Source organism: Plectropomus leopardus, chromosome 6, assembly GCF_008729295.1.
Source record: "Plectropomus leopardus isolate mb chromosome 6, YSFRI_Pleo_2.0, whole genome shotgun sequence".
Taxonomy (NCBI): domain Eukaryota; kingdom Metazoa; phylum Chordata; class Actinopteri; order Perciformes; family Serranidae; genus Plectropomus; species Plectropomus leopardus.
In genome coordinates, this window is record NC_056468.1 from 11,063,776 (window position 1) to 11,088,057 (window position 24,282).

At 41.1% G+C, this 24,282-nt stretch overlaps 1 protein-coding gene across 1 annotated transcript; it reads left to right on the top strand.

Annotated features, from left to right (window-relative positions):
* Positions 1–1,159: 1,159 nt before the first annotated feature.
* Positions 1,160–13,039, top strand: angptl2b (angiopoietin-like 2b). The gene is made up of 5 exons (XM_042488555.1): positions 1,160–1,653; positions 7,248–8,143; positions 10,281–10,474; positions 11,414–11,684; positions 11,828–13,039. The coding sequence occupies exons 2-5, from the start codon at positions 7,267–7,269 to the stop codon at positions 12,025–12,027; spliced, it is 1,542 nt and encodes a 513-aa protein (XP_042344489.1). The 5' UTR covers positions 1,160–1,653; positions 7,248–7,266; the 3' UTR covers positions 12,028–13,039.
* The last annotated feature ends 11,243 nt before the right edge of the window (positions 13,040–24,282 follow it).

Consider the following 24,282-nt stretch of genomic DNA (forward strand, 5'->3'; position numbering starts at 1 on the left):
CCAAACTTAGAAATGTTAATCTAACACAAAGCAGCAATAAAACAATAAGGCACTGCTGCTGCTAAAACAATGTTAAGGCTAAAACAATGTAACAACAAGTGATGAACATAGTTGCCCATCTGGTGCTGCTACAAGTTGGGGTTTAGATAATTACATTTCAATAGCTGACAAAGCTGTGAAAACCAGATTGAGAAATAATTTTAGCAATAATTTTAGTTAGAAAAGTGTCAAATGAAGCCCTGAGAAAAATGTTATTCTGAAGTTTTTCAGTGCCCTATATAGGAAACTATTAAAAACTAATAATCTTAGCTGAAACAGGAAACTCCATGACAACATTATTGGCTGGGGAAAAAACTTCTGTTATTGAAAACAGGAAGACAACACAAAAACAGACGACAGCCAAGGCAACAGTATCCAAAGCCAAGGCTGTGCCTGAGAAATTTATAGAGCATTGGCAGGACTGTCCACACTGTGACATGACAACGTGTTTCATATCCTTTTGTCTACCTACTCACATGGACAAGTAAGCACAGCTCTGCTTTTGAAGGCATTACGTAATTACGCCTGAGCAAGATGCGGTTCAAATGTGCTGCTTTGTACGCAGATCCAGCCTGATTAAGACATCTCGCCTCCAGGCTATAAAAACCAGGGACAGCAGCCGCTCACCCAGACCTGGTGTAGGTCAAACACCTGGATCTGCTTCCTATCTGTCAGCCTCTTCCCATCTCTTGGGGAAAGCTTTCATTCACGGCCAATTAGGATCTGATCAGTGTAACAACGTGGCTGTCCACCACCAGAAGAACCACGGAGTCCAGGCCAGAAATAGTGGTGGTGGTGAACCGGCGGCCAGGGGGCAGGGGGTTGGAAATTTGAGTAGTGTGTGTGTGTGTGTGTGTGTGTTTGTGTGTGTGTTGTGTTGTGCATGCTTGTGGATCTCTTTTGTGCCATGGGGAGGAGGGGTGGAGAAAGAAGGCTGTTGCTTTCAACAAGAATGTGTTCATTTTTAAGGGAGAGGGGGAGGCTCTCAGTTCAATTTGTCTGCCTGCTGAAACACTGCAAGAGGATTTTTCATCATTTAAAAAGCACCAAGGAGTGGGAGAGCAAGAGAGAGAGAGAGCAAGAGAGAGAGAGAGAGAGAGAGAGAGAGAGAGAGGTGCAGTTGAGAGAGACAGCCTCTTAGAGCTGTGAGGCAGAAGTGATGGATTCAGCCCACAGAAAAGTGACAGTCTTCTCCTAACGGGCCACAGGCAGTACACAACCTGCCCTGGACTCCCACCATTTATCAGGAAACTACCTCTGCCATCCAACTAAAGTTACCAGTTGTCTCTTAAAAGTGCTCCAACTTTTTCAAGTGGATTTTGGAACAATTTACTCAGTGTTTGCCGGAGAGTTTCTGGCAAGTTAACCTTCTGTTGGGCTAATGACAGTCTTTTAATAACAGGCTTTAAAATACCACCACCCCACACGGCTGGAATGGACTGAGGTGACAAAGAGTGAGTAACTCTACAAGCAGAGCGCAGAAAAGTGGGAGAGGAGGACGCAGTGGTGCAACTTCCACACTTGGGATGACTTTCTACCAGGAGAAACTTCAATCGGCTCTGCCAGGAGGGCAAGGCAACTGAGGGAGCCTCGTCAATACGCAACAGTTATCTCGTAAGCCTTGTGTAACTTTTAAAATGTTATATTAATTGGTTTATTTCTTTACCAAGGACAGTGCACATGTAAATAACATTCAGTCAAACGTGACTTCAATTAACTGCATTGATAAATTGGCCACGTTTGTAACATGTAATCTCACAAAGCAAATGATGACCTGTCCTGGTGTGACAGAAGTTGTTAATGAGTTCAAAATCAATCAGCCTGGTAACATTTCCGACACAGTGGTGAAGCATTTATTTTGTCATTTTGTTAAACTGACTGAAGTCAGACTTCATTTACTCTGAAGCTGCTGCACAATACTTAATGATTTAGTCCGATGTTTAATCAGGCAGTCATCATGAAGCATCTGTTAGCTGACTCACAGTTTGGTGCCAAAGGGTAATTCTACTTTCTGATGACTAACCGGACAGATGACGCTGATAGATTTGGTGGAGGGGGGTTAATTCAGCGCAGGGGGATGATGGAGAGCAGGCTCTCTGAGCAAAGTGCTTCTTCGCTACTGATAAACCAATCATTAAAACACTGGACCCAAAAATGTGTAAAATCAAGGCATGGACAATGAAGACTGTGTGCAGAAGATGCTATACAGCCTTGGGCCCTGTATGATACCTGCTGTCAGAGATTTCTTTTCTAATATCTAAATAGTACCATTCACTTCTAAAAAAAACAACAACAAAAAGACTGTCAAGCACTCTGCAGCTTCAGGATGTTCCCCTGGGCTCAAGAGGACAGGGAAGCATGTGGTTGAATCCCGTCTTTGTTCCTGTTGCCAGGGTTGTGTTTGGATAAGGGGGCTTTGAGGTAGAATGCTGGAACTTATCGAAACAATCCTCGAGACCCCCTGCCTCCCTGTCTGACTCAGATCACAAGTAAGGTACAGAGGAACGCACCACGCAGCGTGAGGCACAGAACGAAACCTGCATTTGAGCAAAAACTAACTCAAATCAAATACTGTCCCATGCCATCAAACTGAGCAGGTAGTTGAGGTTAATCATGTTCTAAATGTCATGTTAGGCGCTTACAAGGATTACATGCTTGAGGAAAGAATGAGGTCACTCTCAAGGTAATGTAATAGTGCAGATTACCATGAGCAAATTGAATTTGACTCTGATCCAACACATATTGGGTGTCATGCAGGAGACTGCCAGTTCTCAGCAGAGTCGGCGCTAATTTGAACATGCAGCACAAAGCCGCCCTGCGAAGTGTCCGCTTCTTTTCGGCTACTGACAAATTAGGTGCTGTGCAGTTGTGTTGTGATCTCCTGCTGTGAAGGATGATGATGTGATTATGAGGCATTCACACAGAAAGTAGGACAGTGGGAATGAATTGGGTCAGTAGATAGAGTATGTCTTATAGGTGATAAGGGGAGCAGTGCTCCCGCATCTAGGGGGTCTAGCTCTGTCCGTCTGCCACCACCACTGACTCTCCATGTGTGTATGGCAGCTAACTCTAATGAGGTGACGAAGAATGCGAGGAATGCCATGCTCACGCTGAAATGAGAGGGGCTGGGGTGAGAGACATCGGCCAGTCTGAGCAAGGCTGCCCACCTTCTAATTAATATGTGCTGAGCATGACCAAAAAGGCTTGAGCACAGCGCTGGTCAGAGACACACTGACCTGCCCGCTGCACTCGCCTATCACACTTGATTTAACATTGAGGAAAATCCAGAAGGAGGAGTCGTGTAAACACAGACTTAACCACCTGAAGACAGTAAAACCAAAACATTTTGGTGTGAAGCAGACTTGAAGAAATCACCCAAGAGGAGCTGCCAATCAAATTAGGAAGAGAGCAGCTATTCACTGCACAGCGTACGCTACACTTACATGTCTTTCGGCTCTGAGCGAAGTAGACGTATATGACACTTCAACACCAGTTAATCACCGCAGTGATTTGCCAGTCAATAGCAGCTTGTTAAAGTCAACTGATGTTGGGACAATGATGAGCTGCGGGGGCTGTTAATGGTGAAGGAGGAGGAGACGGCTTTCTGTTGTTCCCTCTGGCAGACTGAGGATGGGTTAATAACAGGCTGTCTCCGCCGGGGCAGATGGGACTCTCTCAGGTCCCTGAGATACTGAGCCCGGCAAGTGTTGTTATTTGAAAATACACATTAACGGAAAAACACTTGCAGACACGCACAGTCGACCACTCGCACATGAGCACATGAGCACATGAGCACATATTTCATCACAAGCTGCAAACATTTTCTCCACAGCTTTGAAGTGTAGTGAAGCCTAGAGCGGGAGATTCCGGGCTAACGACGTCCAACATGGGACTCCTCCGCAGCAGGGGCAAATCACACGGCATTTCTCAGAGACACAGCTCATGTTCAAGGGGGAGAAACCGCAGGAGCCACTGGCCAAATACAGTCATCAGCACATTACAAGGGACAGACTCTGGGCTGCTCTTTTATCTCGGTATGGGCTTGCTCAGAAGCTATTATTAGTCATTTCTTTAGGGCTTTATCTATAATTGATAAGTATCTCTTTGCAGAGTGCGGAAAATATTTATGACACAACGATTTTTTTAATCAATCATTATTTGCTGAGGTGACGTCATACAGCCAAGCTTTGTTAGCAGGATGAGAGCAATGTAAGACCTCCTACTGTGCTGACACAAGACAGTTTCGGGGTAAATTTAAAACAGAAGCTGCACTCGCCCTTTTTGAAATCCATAATCGAGGACCTGCTACTTTCAGGTACCGTTTTAACAAAATCCATGTGAGAGGCAGACCGCACATTCTTCTGCACTGTAGGTGATTATTTTCTGGCCAGGTAGACTATAATATCAAAAACACAGACAGGTTACAGAAGAGTACAGTGTGCGCAAGCCTCTTTTCGATGAAAGATTTTTATTTTTTTTTTCCAGTGAGGAAAAGTGTTTACACATTCTACTCTAGACAGATAAAGCCAAAAGGGTCGAATGTGCCAAGGGTCATGTTCTTGGAGAGCGCTGCATTTCTCTTCTCCATGTCTCCAACCTAATGTGCTGGCAGCACGCCCGGATTAACAAGACAAAAACATTTCTGCTCTCTTCCCACTTTTGTGCCGACTATTATATAGTGGGTTATCTTTCAGACCGAGATAAGCCATAACAAATGTGCGAGGACTTGTAAGACTGGCAATCCTTACGCGCCACGCCAATATAGGCACTCTCTTTAATGCTTTCTGATTAGACTGGCCCCCTCTGACTCTGGGGAGGTGTTACACAGGACCCCTCTGTAATCCAATATGCAGCAGCTTTCAATTAAGGTGCCCCAGGAGTTCAGGGCCTTGTTATCCTTACACAGGAGTTACTTTCTCCTCAGCACTCAGTGGCATCCCCTAATAACACCACATCATCTACAAAAAACTGCCTCTACTTATTTTTCTCATAAAAATGTCTACACTTTGATTCTGGGGCCCTAACGGTTAAGTATCTCGTTAACTCTTAAGGACATCGAATCTAAGAGAGAGTGAGCTTTAATCATAGAAGGACGATGTTACGTAACAACCCCTAATTCGATTCTTTGGCATGCTAGATGGTTACAGTAAGCTCAAAACAGAAACCACGATGAAAGTGGATACACAGATTCATAACATATAAATAATGATATGAATTTATTGCCTTTCAGTTTCTGAACGCAAGTTGTTTCCCTCGTTTGGTAAAGGCTATGGACAGGACTGATGCAACAAAATCAACATTTAAAACAGCTCCATGAATAGCATCATCTGGTAGTGTCTCAATTTTTCCATAAGCAAAGATGTCCAGGCCTGCAGAGGGGAGCAGATAGGAGTGTTTCTGTGTGTCAGGGACAAGCAATGGCAGTCGCCCAAACAGAACCTGAGCCAGCACAGCAAACTAAGCTAAACACACTCCCCTAACAGCAATGTAACTGACTAAAGAGATCAGCACATCATTAGACAAAAGAAATATTTTTCTTAGGGGCAGTGGGGTGATTAGTGACTTTCAAACAGCAAGTACTGCATACTTTTGATAGTGGAGCACTGATTTAAACAAACCAGGATCAAGGCCACATGTATTCAATGAATCACACTTAAAAGCCACAGGGAAAAACAGCAGTGTGTGCTCATGTCAGTAGTGATGTGTAAAAGGTAGCGACCGCCAGAGTCTTGATTTATATATTACACAGGAATATAATGCTTTTCCTGTTATGGAAAGGCACAGCAGCCGCTTGAGCTCTCAGCGGGGAAAGTGAGTGATTTTCTTACAGATCTTATCTTTTTCAGTAGCCCATATTTTTGGGAGCTATAATGACCTCCAGCCATGTCTAGGTTGAGATGTGTTTGCAAAGGGCATCTACGCCTGTCTGCTTCTGGCAGGTAACAGAGGACCGGTGTAACCTGATGGGTAGTCTGTGTCTGGGTTCAGTCAGTCTAACTGTGAGGGACTCCACTGATGCTCCGTCAAAATGAGCACGCAGCCCAATCCTGAGGGCTTTAACTCTAATACCAAGAGAAACAGTTTCAGAGTAGGCATGCTTATACAGTCTCCTGCTTACCAACTACAAAAATGAGTCCGATATTTCTAAAGATGCACAGACTGATAGGCTTGTGACTAAAATTTGCCTATTTTTTTAAATGTAGTGTCTTACTATCACAATTTTATGGTTTATTCTTATTCTATTTTTTAAGATCCATTTTTGCTTATTTCCTATGTTTTTCTCTTTTTTTTGCTTCTTCAATCAAAGTGTAAAGCACTTTAAATTGCATTGGATTTGTTTAAAGGTGCTATGTAAATAAAATATGACTGATTTATCGATCGACATGATTTGAAAGCTACCGTGTTACACTAAAGAGCAGATTAGGGTGCAAACCTGTTCTAATCATGAAATTAATAAGTAACGGTGTAGCGTAGCAGAGCTAGCGCTAAATGTTTTATGTCAATGGATGGAAGAAGATAAACACTTAGTTCGGGAAGTATAATTCAATAAAGGTACAAATATTGGTGGTCTACCCTAATCCGCTAGTTAGCAAATTAGTCAAGATGAATGCCAGATATTTGGGGTAGTTAATAATAACTTTAATAGTTTTGCCTAAAAAGCTAATGCTAAATATTTCATGTAAGTGAATGGAAAATACTAAAACAGTCTAACCAGATTTGGGTGTTTTTTTTTCTTACTAAGTAGGTTCCATTAGATAGATTTGGTAGTTTATTCCATGGCAGCAAAACATCTTAACACTAGTGACTGAAAGGAAAATAAAATGGTAACAGTAATTGAGCTAAAAGGGAGCTGACGCCGGATCTAATAACGCTCCCATCATCCTGAGAAAGTGTTTCAGCAGCCAAATAGGCTGGTTTTGAACTAGGTTATAAACAGTTCTAAATTTATTTCTTTTCACTCTGATTATGTGGATGCTTCGAAACATTCATCTTTGATATCATACACGTGTTTACTATTTAAAGCCAAGTTTCCAATGGCTTTAACAAAAAGTCATGTTTGTGTATGCTGTCAATTACAGTTCTTAGAGATCGGAATCGGTCAAATTCAGAATTGGCAAGTCAGATATTTTCAAAAGATCCGAAATCAGAATCTGACAGGAAAATTGCAAGTCAATCATGTTCTCCATTTTCCTTCCCATTCTCCTCAGGTTTTGGTGAGTTGAACACATGGAGCCCCCTTCAATGGTCCTGCTGGGGCTCCTTCTTGTTTATGGACTAGCCTGTGGTGCCCAGCAAACTCAGGGGAGTCTACCGGGCAGCAGCCACGGCAGGGAAAGGACCCAAGAATTCGAGAGTAGTGAGGATTTAGAGAGAGAGTTTTTCTATGCTGGAAGGAGCAAGCGTGCTCCAGCTGACCCCCAGCAGGACAAATGCTCCTACACTTTCATTGTACCTCAGCAAAAAGTGACTGGAGCCATCTGTGTCAACTCCAAGGAGCCGGAGGCCATGCTGGAGAATCGGGTCAACAAACAGGAGTTAGAGCTGCTAAATGTGGAGCTACAGAAACAGAAGAGGCAGATTGAGACCCTGCAGCAATTGGTTGAGGTGGATGGGGGTATTGTCAACGAGGTCAAGCTTCTGAGGAAGGAGAGCCGGAACATGAACTCCAGGGTCACTCAGCTGTACATGCAGCTGCTCCATGAGATCATCAGGAAGAGAGACAATGCCCTCGAATTGGCTCAGATGGAGAACAAGATCCTGAACCAAACCTCTGAGATGCAGCAGCTCACCAGTAGATACAAAGATCTTGAGCACAAGTACCAACACTTGGCTTCTTTGGCCACAAACCAGTCAGCTCTTATCGCCCTGTTGGAGGAGCAGTGTCAGAGTCGCCCTCCCCCTCGTCACGTGCCCATTCCTCAGCCACGGCCTCAGCCACCTCCGCCATCGCCACCTCTCAACAAGCCTTACCAGCCACCGGTCCTTCCACGAATTAACAACCCAATCAGCAACGAGATCCAGAGTGACCAAAAATCTCTACCGCCTCTTCTTCCAACTATGCCCACGGGCACACACAGCCCCTCCACCACTGACAAGCCCTCTGGTGAGTCAAAAGTCCAATATGAACTTTTTAAACAAAGAAACTTTATTTTTAAGTCCTGTTTTTGATGCATTCTCACCAACAATGCCAGTTGCTATCACAAACAAATGATTGTGTGTCTGAGCGCACCATGTTGTGAACCTTTTAATCGTTAACCACCAGAAAACACCAAGTACCCACTCTTCCAGTCAAAGCCAATTTAAATACATCCCACACATTTTCAGGGCAAAGGGCTCTCAGTGAGAACAGAAATGCTGTTGTCTACAGCCTTTTCAGATGAATATCATCTAATTGCCACGATTCAACACGCACTAAAACACAAAGCATATTAGCACAGTAAATACGCCAAAATGGAAAGCTGGATCCAAGCCCATGGGACTCTTGAGCATATGTTAGTGGATGATAAAGCTGTGAAACCGATGTGAATCGTGTTTTGTGCTATCAGTTGCAGTGAATAGTCTATTGCCGTTCCCTCTCATTAGGAGGCTTCAGTTTTAAAATGGTGGAAAAAAGAAAAAAAACATTGCAAACGTGACTACTGGGAGCCTTTTTCCATTGACATTTTGTGCTAGCGCTTGCCATTTTTTTTTACCAAGCTGCATGTGAACGGTAGCCTTTGTATGGAATGTTTGAAAGGAGGCAAGTAATTTCCTGCCCATAGCCATGCAACTAACACCCCGAAAAGTTACATAAACCCTCAACACGGACAGAGAGCGGCACACAATGTAGGAATAGAGGGAGGGAGAGAGAGAGACCTCAAAGAGCAGCAGAGAGAAACGGAGGGATGGAGTTGAAGAAAAAAAGAGGGGGGGTAAAGCACGAACAGAAAGAGATACCGGGAGTCAGTGATGTCATTTGTTCCAGTTGCGCCAGGCAAGAATCAGTCATATGTTCCACCAAAGCAGTAGACTTTATCAGGCAGAACAGAGCAGGGTAGGGCAGCTCTCTGCCTTGTATCTGACATTCCTCAGAGTAAATGGATGGCAGGGAGTGAGCTGACAGATAGATATCATGCAAAGTGATTTTATAAAACAAAAACAACCTTGTTACTGAGCGACAGACTACTGACTATTCAACACTTCTCCGGTTCCCATGTTTGTCAGGGAACCTCGTGATAGATTACAGCGGAGGTGCTTTGTTTCCTCCGCTTTCTTTATATCTCTTGCAAATTGTTGATGCACCCCTCCCCTCACCTCTACCCCTTTGTGTGACCCTCTTTTCATTTGTTTCCATTGTATTTAAACACTTTGTAATCCGGGCCAGTTGGCATTCCACACAAGTGTGAAAAACTGGAGAACTTAAACACTTTCACAGCCGATTGAAGCCGGGGAGCCAGTTGCCCCATTAGTGTTTTAAGTGGGTTTGGGGAAAACTGCAATGACACATGGGCAAATTATGTTTCACTGATTTGCACCATAAAAACCAAGAAAACAATATTGACCTTGCACAAAATCTGCAACGAATTTGCAACATGAACCCTATTTCTACAGGAGAGAGCTTATGCTGCATAATTACTGTAAACATTACTCATTTGATTCAGTTTGTATTTCAGCTGTAAACAAAAATATGCCTTTTCATAACATGTTGCAGATGCTTTTCTTGTTAACTTTACACAATGTATCATAACATTGGAAAAAAAACGTTTGCAAACTTACTGGCAGAGAAGTACAGCTTAAGACAAGAATTTACACACAGTCCTTATATTAACTTAGTCCCGGAAATCCTCTCTTCAAAACATGATGTGGGGCCTCAATATGAATGCCTCCGACAAAAATGATGTGTCTGTAGATTATGAAGTACAAAAACCTAAGTGAAAGTAAGTAATGTAAAATAATCCCTCACTGTAAAGCATCCCAGATGATTGAACGTTTCTGCTTGTGTTTCATCATTCAGTAGTCAGGATTCCCTTTGCCCTCATGCCAGTGTTTCTTTTGGCTGCACAGCCAGCAGCCATTTCCCTTGTGAGAGGAGCAGCCAAAGTCAATTCTGCTGTTAAAATGAGAGCTGCTGAAAAATGGGAATCCCTACGGCAGAGTATAAAAACTCTGTGTCACTATGGCTTTTTCTCCATTTCCATTTCTCAACTTTTAAGATACTGTTGTCATTGCCTGGATTTTACATTGTCATCTTTCCGTTTCAGGGCCGTTTAAGGATTGCCTGCAGGCTCTGGAAGATGGCCACACTGCCAGTGGCATGTATCTGGTAAAGCCGGAGAATGCCAACCGGCTAATGCAGGTGTGGTGTGACCAGAGACATGACCCAGGTGGCTGGACTGTGATCCAGAGGAGGGTGGACGGATCTGTCAACTTTTTCAGGAACTGGGAGACATACAAGGTGCGACAACTTCACACCAAATCAAAGACCTCATAGTTTGGAGGGAAGCAGCTGGCTTAGGTAGTTGTTTTGCTACTAACCAGATGTGAACAAGTAATGAAAAGGTAATTGTTTAGCTCTCAACGTGTCTGATGTAGTAACAGCCTCAGTCACTGCCACAGCCATGACTCATTAATTCCAACAACACCAGTTTCGCTTTGTGAAAGAGTTCACAGTAAAATTAAAAAAGTGGGAACATTTGACTTGAATACATAGGTTGGTTGTGTCAGCATTACTGATGCTCTGGAAAAATAACCGTATTTTCTGGCTATTACATCAGAAGGTGCCTAATAAACAGGGCTGTTGAGAACTTCTATAACTTTTGAAAGGGAAACCCCTCGCACAAGGAGAAGCAGTTCACTGGTTAACATTTGTTTGTCCGCCAAAAATTCACGAGGGTCCTGATTAAATCTCAGCTAACGTCAACAATGGAGATCTTTCCAAGAGTTTTACGAAAACCTCTAAACCGCACGAGATCTGAAATTGCATAACTCATCAGATGGGGTGTTTCCATGATTCAAAGCATGTGCAGGGTAAGGGATACCACAAACCATCTTACGGTATGACCGGAGCCAGAACAAAGCAGTGAGACAGCATCCAGTATGTAACATTTCATACTATATACACATTTTCCTGCTGTGTTTTCAATAACAAAATAATAGTGGAAATGTGGACACACGATGCTGGCCATAAACTTGACTCAGAGGGTCCATTTATAATAATGTTCCTTGACGATAAACAACCCTGTCGAAGAGCTAAACACATAATTACCTCCAGAGCACGAGCAACGACCCTGAATCATCCCCCAGACATCTAAACGAACTGTCCAAAGCTTTTCAAAAAGCAGAGAGGATTTCCTGATCTGACTGATGGTGTTTTTCTTATCTCCGCCCTTTACAGCAAGGTTTTGGCAATATTGATGGCGAGTACTGGCTGGGTCTGGAGAACATCTACTGGCTGACTAACCAGGGGAACTACAAACTGCTGGTCACACTGGAGGACTGGTCTGGCAGGAAGGTGTTTGCAGAGTACGCCAGCTTCAGAGTGGAGCCCGAGGCCGACTTCTACAAGCTAAGGGTGGGCCGTTACCATGGCAACGCTGGAGACTCCCTCACATGGCACAATGGCAAACAGTTCACAACACTGGACCGAGATCATGACGCATATACAGGTAAAAAAAAAAATCATAACTTATTACGTTTTTAAGGACAAACATTGGCAACTTAAAACCAATGATGGAAAATGTGTGTTCCAACACAAAAATTGTTTATGCATGCAAGCTGACAGTTTCTTTCATTTTTTCGATTTTTCTAGGTAATTGTGCCCACTACCAGAAGGGAGGCTGGTGGTACAACTCTTGTGCCCATTCAAATTTGAATGGAGTTTGGTACAGAGGAGGACACTACCGCAGCCGCTACCAAGATGGAGTCTACTGGGCTGAGTTCAGAGGAGGAGCCTATTCACTAAAGAAAGTGGTCATGATGATTCGTCCAAACCCAAACACCTTCCACTAAGCATCCAAGGAACACAAACTGTGTTGTACTTTTTCTCTCACTATACAAAAAAACCTTTCCAGCTCCTTAAATCAATACAATCTCGATTTTTCTTTCGTGTGACACCACACCAAGCCAGACGACCAAGAGACAGATGACGATGAAAGTGCAATATCGAAACATCAGGCTCATATACTGGTACCTCCTGACAGCTCAAATAATTTGTGCACCGTCATCAAGTTGTTTGTATAATTTTCCCTTTTACATATGACTCAGTAAAAACGTGCTCATTGCTCAGGAGTTGTTTTACACTGGCTTTGATGAAACATAAGCCTGCTTAGCAGACAGTGCTGTCATGTGATCAGTGAGAAAGAAAAAAACATTGACATAAGTATAGATTACAAAAATTCAGCTAAGTAGCCTTAAGAAAGAAACCCCACAATATATATTTAGTGTGTATGTAAAGTTGCTTTTTGCAGTAACAAGCAAATGAGGTTGACACAGGAAATGTATCCAGTGACTTTTTCAATTCTAAATACATTTTTCAATTTTGTAATTTATAGGAAAAATAACATTTATTGACTTGTAATACAGGGTTGATATTCTGGCCAGTTTTTTTTATTTTAATTTTTTTTATTTACAACAAAATATACTGTAAAAATAGTGCCATTTTCTAACATTAAACCCAAACTGTTAATAGCCATAACTGATGTTATTAACAGTCTGCGTATGCAACCTTTAATAGATCTAAGAACAAAAATCAACTCACCACCAACGTTTGAGGAGGTACTGTCTCCTCAAACTCCTGCTTTTTTTTCTCCTTAAAAATACTTGTTTTGAAATCTTGAATTGCTTGAACAGGTATCCACCAATTTGCTTGTATGAATCAAGCACTGTATTTACTGTATAAATTTAGTGGTTTGTTGATGTCAATAGATCCAATACATTGCGTTTGTACATAAAAGATATTTGTAATATAATGTATTAAAACATGTTATGTCACTATTACTTTGCAATAAAAATGTACAGCTTGTGTGTTTTCCTCTTTTTTTGGTGTCTCTTGTTATAAAGGATATTTAGTATAGATAAGTAATCAAAACATTTTCTCAGTTTTCCAAAAGTTAACATAAAAACACATTTATCTGTTACACTCTTAAGTATAAAATGTCATGAACATGAATTGAATATGATGTAGTCATTTAGCGTACTTCAGCTAATATTATTTATATCATGTCATTGCCATTGGTTTCGCCAAAGTTTGTTATGTATGAAACTGAATAACTATGTCCTTAAAGCTAAAGTTGGATATATCTGAGAAAATAACTTTTGCCATATATAACTGAAACTTTCACTACACTCACACAGTTGTACATGAGACAGATGAGACAGTCAGTGACAAAAGATCCTCCTCCTACTGCTTCGAATGGCATTTTCTAGAATCCCCCGCAGCTGCTGGAAAACAACTCCGAGGAGTCTGTCATGCAGCTGTCAATCATGTCAATCACCGTTCATGAAATGCAGTCCAACTGTTCAGCGCTGATCAAATATGAAATCAAAATTCTGTTACTGCATTGCCTATTTCTCACCTAAAACATTTTCAGAAACATATTTTGGTGTACTGTTTTGCTGTAAAATGAGAACATTTGTGACCTGGCCGCCATGTTGAAAAAGTTGAGGAAAAAAAAAAAAAAAATCTACAATTTGCATGGAAAAACAAACGTTTACAGAATTTTATTCTTCAAGTGGAGTAACAACCAACATGTCATTCTTAAAATATACATTAGGTGTTTCTCTCTTCACGTATACTAAGTTACGAGAACTGGTTGCATAAAAACATGTCGTCTAAAACGCTGTGTAGCGCAGCGTACAGACTCAGCACACCGTGAAACGACAAATGAAATGTGACAGGCTTGTAAAACTAATGCATCCAACAGTCCCCTCTACTGACAGCAGAAACCACCTTTATTTTATTACGTGTCAATGACATCTCCAAAGACAGCTGGAAAATGCAGCAAAAATGACTTTACACTGCAATGAACCAAGCACTATTAATGTCAGATTTTGTGACCAGGCTTGAGCTGAAGAAGGTTTAGACAGTTTAGAGAGCATTTGAAAATCAATTTCGTATGAATTCCTGAGCTTGACAACACTAAAAGACAATCTGTGATTGTCTAAAGAGACCAATTATCAACAGAGCAAAAAGTGACGTGTGTATTTAAAGTCCCTCGCTCCAAATAAAACCTAACTTACCATGTTAGCTTTATTTGCTGCCAAAGTTAAGATGGATGCGTATGTGATAGAAGCCAAAACACTTGTCTACATCAAACCGACAAACACTGGCTGCAACAACTGGCTCATAAGTAAAAGCTGAAAAGCTTTCTTCCGCATGACAAAGAGGCTTTGGATGGAACAAAGGAAGACATTCATCACCACGACTGACACTTTTGTCAGCTGTGTTTCAACTAAAGACGGATGGGACAGTGAAATGCACTTTGTTCTAAATCCTTCTGTCCTCCCTGATAGGTCAACACTATTTTATAGCAATTACATCTTAAAACCAGTCTAATGTCTGGTTTGTCAATTAACCTTCTCGTGGTAAAACAGAGGCCGGTGTTTCATCGTCTCCATAAACAGAGACGACAGACTCTTTGGATGCCGTGTATGTCTGAGGACTCACCACGATGGAAAACCTTCAGTAAGGGTGGCCTGTGCAGCCCCCACTCCTCAACCAACATGGAAAATCATGGGCTGACACAGTGCGCACTCAGCAGAAAAAGAACCGCATTTCCTGGGCCTTCGAACCTGAACCTTCAAACTGGCCTGTATTGTTGTTTCACATCTGCAAAAGTCCATGTCCTTGTACTTTCAATGGAACCATTTTTAACTTTCCTGTGCTCCCACGAATCCTTTTCACCCCACCTTTTGAGTAAATGTAGTCATACCAGAAGAAACCACTGCACAAATTATTCACTGAGGAGTTTAACCACTCACATTTCATGCTTTCACTACGACCAAATGCAGGGATCCCCAAAGAGAACAGACATGCCACGTAACTTAGAAATTATTCTTAATTATTAAAGGCTGTACCAAATATGATAAATGAATTGGGGAAGATATTTTAAGCTTTAAAGCAATCCAGTTACATTTAAAACAATATGTGACCACTGAATAACAACGATCACTTAGGGGCGGGCTGTGGCTCAGAGGTAGAGCGGGTCGTCCTCTAATCGCAAGGTCAGCGGTTCGATCGCCAGCTCCTCCAAGCATCATATCCATGGGCAAGATACTGAACGCCAAATTGCTCCTGATGCTGCGTCATCAGAGTGTGCGTGCATGTGAATGATTCCTGATTAGCAGTTGGCCATAAATGGCATCCTCGGCCACCAGTGTGTGACTGTGAAAGCACTTTGAGTGGTCAGAAAGACTAGAAAAGCACTATACAAGTACAGTCCATTTACCATTTGACGTCCATCACTCAGAACTTGCCATTCATATTTGTTGCGACCCGCCACAATCAAAGCAAAATGATTATTAATTTTGGAGCTGGACCATTCATTAGGAGTAAGCTTGGGCAGTATTCATTTTCTCATACCTTCCTGAAAATTTTACCAGAGTATACGATAAATGACAGTATAAGTGCATCCAAACCAAAACACTAACACAAAATGTTAGGAAAAGTAGTATTCTCACACATATTTTCCTTATTACACAGAGAAAAACAACTGTAAGCCTTTGTAATTCAGCTTTCTCTCAATCACAGAAGACTGACAAGGCTTAATTACCTGGTTAACGCATTATAAAGCACACTTCATTCAAATTCATCAACAGAAACAAAATAAAACTCACCAAAATTGTCTTGGTTACTCTTGCTCGTAGTCTAGTAAGTCAGTCCACGGTTCCAACAATCATTAGCTCTGGTTTGGTTGAAGTAAATCCTTAAGTTACCAAGTTAGATGTGAAAAACATGCGTTGTTCTCCACAATCTCTCTGTTGCTGGCAGCTGGCTGTTTACAGTTATGTAACTTCTCCCTCCACCACTAGGTGTTGCGTTGTCTTTCAGTTCAGCTACCTGCTCCACCAGTAGAAACTGGAGACTTAGCTGTGGTGGTCCATGCTGTGCACTACATTTAGTGATCTTAATAGAAAGAGGAGCACCTGGATTTATTAAAGTATTGAAAAACATGCCTTTGGGATTTCAAAATACCCTGAACCTTCAAACTGGCCTGTATTGGTGTTTCACATCTGCATAAGTCCATGTCCTTGTACGTTTAATGGAACCATTTTTAACTTTTAACTAACCTTTGGAATTTCAAAATACCCTGGTATACCATAATACCATGATCCTGCCCAAGCCTAATTAGGAGCACTATTTGAAAATAGATACCGTTCAGTTAATCAATGCACCACACTCTAAGTGCAGAGCATGTTCTGGGCACAGACGGAGCAGCAAAACATCAGGCACAGTGAGGGTGAAACTTAATCCTTAAATGTCTGGGTCTGATCTCTCAATCAGCTATCGACAGATCAATTATCTACACCCTGACTCAAACTCCACCAAGTGCTGCCGAGGCAAAAAGAACTTATGAAGGGATCTGTCTGTGCTGCGTTCATGGAAAATTCATATTGTATGGAAATTACAAACTGTATACTGGATAAACCACTATACCACCCACACCAATTATGAGACACGAACCCTTTTTTTTTTTTTTTTAAACAGAATTCTTCCTTCTGCTAAGAAACATTTCAACTTACATATTTTACACCAACAGTAACCATAACGTGTCTGCAAAGTGAATCCATATGAATCATTCTGTCATCTCCTTCTCATCTCTCCATTCTCTTCTTCAACGTGATCACTCCATCGTTCTGTCACAACTCACCACAGAGTAAAGACGCACTGACGTACCACAGCTATGCTATCATTTCAGTGTCTGGATACTTTCTCCGTCTCTGTCACATGTATGTAATGGAGTATTCCACTAAGGCAACACAGCTCTAACTTGAACACAACCTTTCCCTGTCATCGTCACATTGCAAGTCAGCAAAAACACAACTCTGAACACTAAGAAATACTAAATAGTGAGATCCAACAAAATGCTGCCCAATAAAAACGTAACCAACATCTTTTTCCAAGTCATTTATTCAAACTACTCCCCATTACTGCTGTTAAAATTATTGTGATGCATATGGGAGTTATTAAGACACGCTTAAAAATAGAAACGCATAATAATGTGGTGAGGCTTCTCTTTGGGAGAATAGTCTCTTCATTGTTTATTACTTACATAGTGGAACTATTGAATTCTGGATTTTTCCGTTTTCCAAAAGCTCAGCATTTGAACTGATTTCCAACTGTGGGGATGTGCAGATTTGCTTATAGCTGTACGGCCACGTGCCATGACCATTGTTTCATGTTCTTCCAAAACGTCTGTGAGTCCTCTGCAGGGAACTTGCAGGAAATCTCTTAAGGATGGAAGACAGAAATTTTCCAAAGCACAATGGAAATTTTATTTTGCAAGGTATTACTGTACTGTGGCTGTTCCAGCAGTGAAGTATATCACTGCTTCAACAAAACTTTGTTAGCGTGGCATCTCAGCCTGTGACCTTTAACAGCTACACTCTGTTTACTCTTTTGATTTCATCCCACAGCTCTCTTTATCAATAATTGGACACAGACACCAGACACTAAGGCTCACATGCAAACGTCTGGCATTAGTTTGATAAATTGATTCCAAAAACTATTTAAATGAAAAAAATTATCACAAAAGCGTGCCAACAATAAATCATATTTAATATTTCAATCAGGTGCAGCTCCATCACTGTTCAAAGTCAAAAATGATCATATTTTCTGATGTCAGTATTGATAAATTAATGAAAGTATAAAAATAAAACAATTAAAACTCAAGGAAAGTTTTCTGGTTTTTCTACCTTCTTGGGGTACATTAAACGTACTAAACCGTGACACCACTCTATTGTATCAATGCATGAATTTTGTGAACCGTTACACCCCTTGTGCCAAAATATTCAAATACGACACAAGACCAGAGATCAGTTCCTAGAAAACATGGAAAGGACGAAAAGAGTGGAACAACACTAAAACCATTCACCAATTCATGTCCGTCCTTAAGATTAAAATAACAATTACTGTAAGCAGAAAAGTCACAAGTGTAATAAATAAGACTATAGTGCTATTCGTGTCAAATCCATCAAACTCTCAAAAACAGATCACTTCTTCCGGCTAATGACTTATTACTACTCACACTTAACGCATGCTCTGTGAGAATCAAGCTGTGGTCTCTCAGCTCAACACAGAAACAGCCATACACCAAGAGCCTCTAAACCATGACGGGACTGTGAGTCAAAATTACTGCAGCATGGATCATCTCCAATACAACGGATTGACTCAGTTTTAATAAAGGAAAATATGAACAACATGAAAAGGCTTATATTGGGAAAAGGAGTGGTTTCTCAGAATTGGGCAGATGTTCCTCTTCCTCTGGGTTGTGGTTAAAATGTCACGCCAACTGAGCACGCCACGCTAACCACAACTCAACAAAGCATTTTACTCATCCAGGTAGGCACATGTAGTTGTATAACTAGTTATTACAGCATGGGGAGATATATAATTTACGACATAAAGGGTTTATTTTATCACCCTCTAGGCAATGAGCTGCTAAGGCTTTACAAAATGACCGGCATGGTAAAATCGTTTTTTTTTTTATTGTTAAACGCCATTTTCAGTGGTGGAAAATAACTAAGCACATTTACTCATGTACTATATTTACAAGTACAAATTTGATGTACTTTACGTGAGTATTTCAAAAGTATTACATCTCAGAGGGACATATGATAACTTTAGTTACTACTCAGAGGACAGTTTTCCATCCACCTCCTGTGCAGTGAAAACCAGATGTGTTGACTTTGAATGTTTGTGATAAACTGATGAATGAGGTGTTCTTTTATGGGGTTGAGAAAATTCTCCAACTTCTGAAGTTAACTAAACAATTTAAAAACCCTCTTGGATCAGATGAAAATGTGTTGTCACAAAGCTACAAACAGGGCTGTTTTCCTGAGATCATGAAAAGTTGACTTTTTAGAGAAACATGATTCACATGGGACAGTCACGCAACAAACATATAAGATCTTATAGCACAACTACAAACATCTACGGAACTAAAATGCAACATACACCATAATGCAGCAGTAATATTAATCCAAAAACATCACATATAATAACAGAACACTGACATAGAACACGACTATTTCAGGGTACTTACAGGTTTGAATGCAGGACTTCTTCTTGTAGTGGAGTATTTTCAGGTTAACTTAAGTGAAGGATCCAAATACTTCTCCCGCCCCTGTTTAAAACAACAACAAAAAAACCACCATAAACTTTCTTAGACTGAAGCAGGAAAGTTTTTTTGGGGGCCATTTCAGGTGAGCCTTGATTTATTCAGTCATTAATGCTCAGTGTTTTTCCTCTTGAGGAGACAAATGATCCCAATGACTTGAACAGTTGTTATTTTAAGTAAATTGTACAAAGCTCATAGACAACAAGAGCTACACATTAATATTTTCTTGAGCTGAGCACCGTCATTTGCCGTATTACAATTGCTGAAATAGAAACACAAATCATTCCAGGGTCAGCAGATGTATTTTGTGTGTGTTCTGGTTGCTTTTTAGTTCATTTGTCAGTATAAATAGGTACAGACATAAAAAAGGGAATAGCAGGGTTAGAATTTGGTAAATGTTATTCAAGCATTGAGTCCCTTAATCTTTTCAGCTCCTCTCTTTTCAAGCCAAAAATGTCCCAAAACACTGCCATGAAGGCATTGGTATAAACAATTTATTCAATTTTGTAAGCTGAAAACCTTGTTTTTTCCCCATCCCAGCTGAGGTTACAATGACTCCGAAACAAGCAGTGTCCCTGTTTTTGTGGTGATAAGCCTTTTGTTTTTCACACAGCAGACATTTTGACTTGACATAGCAGGAAAAGCACAGGTGTTACTAATAACATCAACAATGGCTCTGTTGTATTCAGGCGTCCCAGTAAGCCATGGCAGGGAGCCAGGATACACAACACCAGGACCCTGAATAAAGCAGCTAAATCCTTTATTTTATAGTCAACACTTGTGCATTTCCTACTGTGCTGCGTCAAAATGTCAAAGGCATATTGCAAGCAATTGGAGCCTGGCATGTTTAGGACATGTACAGGGGCACCTGCACAACACAACAGCCTTACAAGTATCAACGCTGAAGTTTGTTTCCGATTTATAGCTTCTGATTAAGCAGGTAGAGGGACTGTTCAGGGAAATAACCTGTTTGTGAAACCTTTATTCTATATGTTAAAATGCAAACAAAATAGAGAAGATTTTACTACATTTTAACAATTCCATCTTTCTTTTGCATTTCACAAATAGAATAAAGGTTTCACAAATCTAAAACTGTATTTTAAATCATCTTTAGCCACATCACAGACAGCTACCAACATACTCTATTTAAACAGCAAGAAGTGAAGTTACAGTGTCTGAAAGGAAAACATTTTCGTTTAGTTAGCTAGACTGTATCTTCACCGGCTACTTACCGTGCCTTACACTTAGTCAGTATCATTCGCAGCTATGAGCCACACCAGCTGGCCAAAGAGGAGCTAAATACAGGGACACTGACTTCACATTATTCCTCCTAAAATGCATCACCAACATTCAGCTTTTAAGAGAAAAATGTTACCTCACCTGCTAGCTGTCCTGCTTCGTCGGCTTCATTTTCATCGTAGTTTCCATTGTGTCAGGGCCTTGATGAGAATCCCACGTGCAGCACACCTGTGCCCTGCAGCCATCGCACGCCGAGGGATTGTGCTGTTGTTTGAGTCAGGCCAGCAGGTCAGAGGTCAACTTCCTTGAACTGTCGATTTAGGTATTTCCTACTGAGCAGTTTAACACTCCCATTGTTACATCCACTAAAGGCCTCTAGCATGAGAAATTACAGTAAAGTAATACTTTAATGATAAAATTCAGCTGTATGATTCATATTCTCCCACTTTACTCTCCTCAGGATTTAACCGGGCTATGACTAAACAAGGCAGGAGTTATCTTCACTTCACACCAGTGTTCATAACAATAGGTTGGCTCTGTGTGTTAACACATTTCCAAAGTTTCCACATGTGATTGTTTTCACTGCAAACTATGAGCCACAGCACACCTTAGGCCTGCCCTGACTGCCCAACTCGGGTTTTCCCTGAGTAAAGGTTTGGTGGGGGAAGCAGGCAGATAAAACGAGGTAAATGAATACAATTTTTTTTTTTAAAAGACAGAAAACTAGTCCGCCCCAAACGCAGCACCCCTTACTTTTTGCCCGCTAACCGGCTCACTTGCCATGGCGGACCAAACAAAGAAAAACAGCAACACCAAACAAAATCACACAACGCAAACAGTCCCACAGCAAGAGCCGCGGACCACCGAGGCTCTGCAGAGAAACAATTGAATTATCTTAAAAACTGCCTTATTACTTAATAAATACTGATAAAATGGTAAATTCTACACCACTGACTTTAAATTACCGAGTACGTCGATCTATTTTCGCACTACCGACTACTATCCGCCTTCAGCTCAGCAGGGAAGCCCGAAACAAACGAAAACATTAACATTTTACACACAATTTCAAACAGCTAAAGAATACTAACAGAAAACAGCGTTAGGCCTACGACGTGTTTCTGTGTTTCAGTGTTTCAGTGTTTCCGACACGCCAGCATGAAATGAGGTGTGCACCTGCCTCACTCCACCGGCCTGAACCAACATTGCAGCCTCTGTTCCTCCTACAGGTAAATGTATATAAAAAACGTCACCAGGTGGTGTCCTTCCCCTATTCTGGCGCCACCTGCCACACTATGGCTGAAGTAGACCCATAGTTTCCAGTGGTAATCCACTGGATTTTCATCTTGTGTAGGTGGGAACACATCACCTGTTTTCCTCTTTTTCCCCACAAGCTGCACTCCTGTTTCCCAAATCTGCAGTAATGTGGCAGCATGATCTCATTCAGAGAGCAGAGAGGTAACATTATGACAAAGAAGCCAGCCAGGCCGCAAGAGCCATTATGTTCAGTTGTTTTTATATGATCAATGAGATCAGTTGGGAGTATACTTAATGGCGTAATCGGACACAGTTTGACTTGAGTCCATCACAAATCACCAGATCACCAAATCACAACAGCCACTCAAAATGACCATCAGCAGTGGTGCCCCCAAGAGGGGGCCGGGGGGGCCATAGCCACCTTGATACAAATTGTGTTGGCTTCCTCATTGGCTCACCTTTAGCGAATTACTGTGTTTGAGAGGCTGTCGCACACTCATTTTATAAGGTAGCTCAAATATTAGTAGTATTTTGTGAAACTAGACAACCCTGGGCATCCATTGGTACCAACCATGCCATGGTGGTCTGGCGGGAAGGTGGCTGAATATCACTCCAAAGTTTAGGCTAAAATTTGACAAGGCAATCAACTGGCATGGCGATTTTAAAAGGGGTCCCTTAACATTACCTCGAGATATCTGAATGGAAGTAGGTTTTATGGGTACCTACGAGTCGTGAGAAGGCTTGTTCCTAATTAATGTTTTGTTCCTTAAAATCAATGTACTCCTTCAAATTTAAAGTTGAATATGTGTCTTTTAAAAGAGAAGGACAAGCACTCTATGAAGAACAATGATTTGCCTATATCACCTATATCAATATTACATTAAAACAGGATTGTTGTGGAACTCAAAATGTTAACTGTAGCCTACTGGTATTCTATGTACATCAAATAATTAGTCCTTAACTGTAAAATAGCACATTTTCTGTAAAATTATAAACCAAAGAATATTAGTATGCAATTCTTCAAGTCTCATATTGACATAATTTTCAACTAGCCTATATAGACTACTAATACACCATAACTGAATGCCTGAAGTTTAGTTATGACTTTTGGTTTTTGTGTTTCACCCCAAGATTTTCAGTGGCTCCATCTGGCCAAACTCATGAAAAGTTTCTGAGAGCGCCATTGCCCATAAGTAAGCCAGGACAAACATCTAGCTATTTCTGGATTTAATTAACTGATGGGTCACATTATCAAACTACAAGGCACACAACCCTTTGTGCTCCAGCAGCACTCAAATAAGACAATGTGCCTGAAACAACCCTTTCTGAGCTGTGAGATGTGTAAGAAGCCTGCAGCTTCAGGAATACGTGAGTGCATTTCTGCATGAGACAAGCTGAGCCAAAGTGCATCAGAAGTGTGCAGGGAACCAAAGAACCACCGGTTATGTTCTAACTGCAAAAACTGCCATAACAAAACAAATGATCATCCTGAAAGTACATATTAACAAATGTGTGAAACAGCTATACCTATCAATTATTCACTCCAGCTCAACTGGTAAGGTTTGTGTAACAGAGAGCCGCAATACATCATACCCATAGAATGCAGTTAAAGACTCCTTGTGGAAACACGACTACCTCGGGTTTCCTGGCCTTGTATTCTGTGGTTCTTTTTTATACTCATATTCCACTGCACAGGACAATTTAGCCTATTATTTTAGGATCAGATGTCTGTGCGGTCCTAAAATACTGCCATTTAAACAATTCATCCAGTTTATTAGAATTTTCAGCAATGAGTGACAGATATTTCACACCACATGTTGCCAAGTATTTACTGATCAGTCTGTGACAATATATTTAGGTATAAAACATTGGATTTTTTCTGTATTAAGTCTGCCACAAACTGCAACATGCAGCCTGAGAGAACAGTTGTAAACTATTTCAAGAAAATGTCAACGAAGCACATAGCTGGCCAATTTAGTGGTTTATTAGTCATTTGGCTCCCTCATGTTCTTATTTTTTGCAAAACCCACAGACAGTGGTAACACTATGGGAGGCTGTTGCACAGCTGTGCCACTTTACGAATAAATTTCTCCCTTCGGGTGCATTTCTTAACACAGTAGGGGCAGGAGCAATAACAGTGCTGAGGATTGGGCAGAGAATGCAGGAAAACGAGCCTGTTTGGTGATAAATTAATGTTATTACCAGTCATCAGAGACTAAAGCAATTTATTGTTTTATGTTCTGCTACTTGGCCTCTTTGACTTTTGTGAATGGGCTGCTCTCTACAGGCACTACTTAGAGCAAAAATTAAAAAAAGGTTTTGAAAAAAAGAAGAAAAAAAAAGACTATTCAAGGGAAACATTACTAAAATCAGGATTTCTAATATGTGGAAAGTATGGGGAGTTAAATCAATATTTGTGAACATGATCCACTTC

Excerpts from the sequence above, each read along its gene's own strand:
- angptl2b (XM_042488555.1), top strand. The coding sequence starts at position 7,267 with ATGGAGCCCCCTTCAATGGTCCTGCTGGGGCTCCTTCTTGTTTATGGA. Across the intron at positions 10,475-11,413 it reads GGAACTGGGAGACATACAAG|CAAGGTTTTGGCAATATTGA; the intron begins GTGCGACAACTT and ends CGCCCTTTACAG. Across the intron at positions 11,685-11,827 it reads AGATCATGACGCATATACAG|GTAATTGTGCCCACTACCAG; the intron begins GTAAAAAAAAAA and ends CGATTTTTCTAG.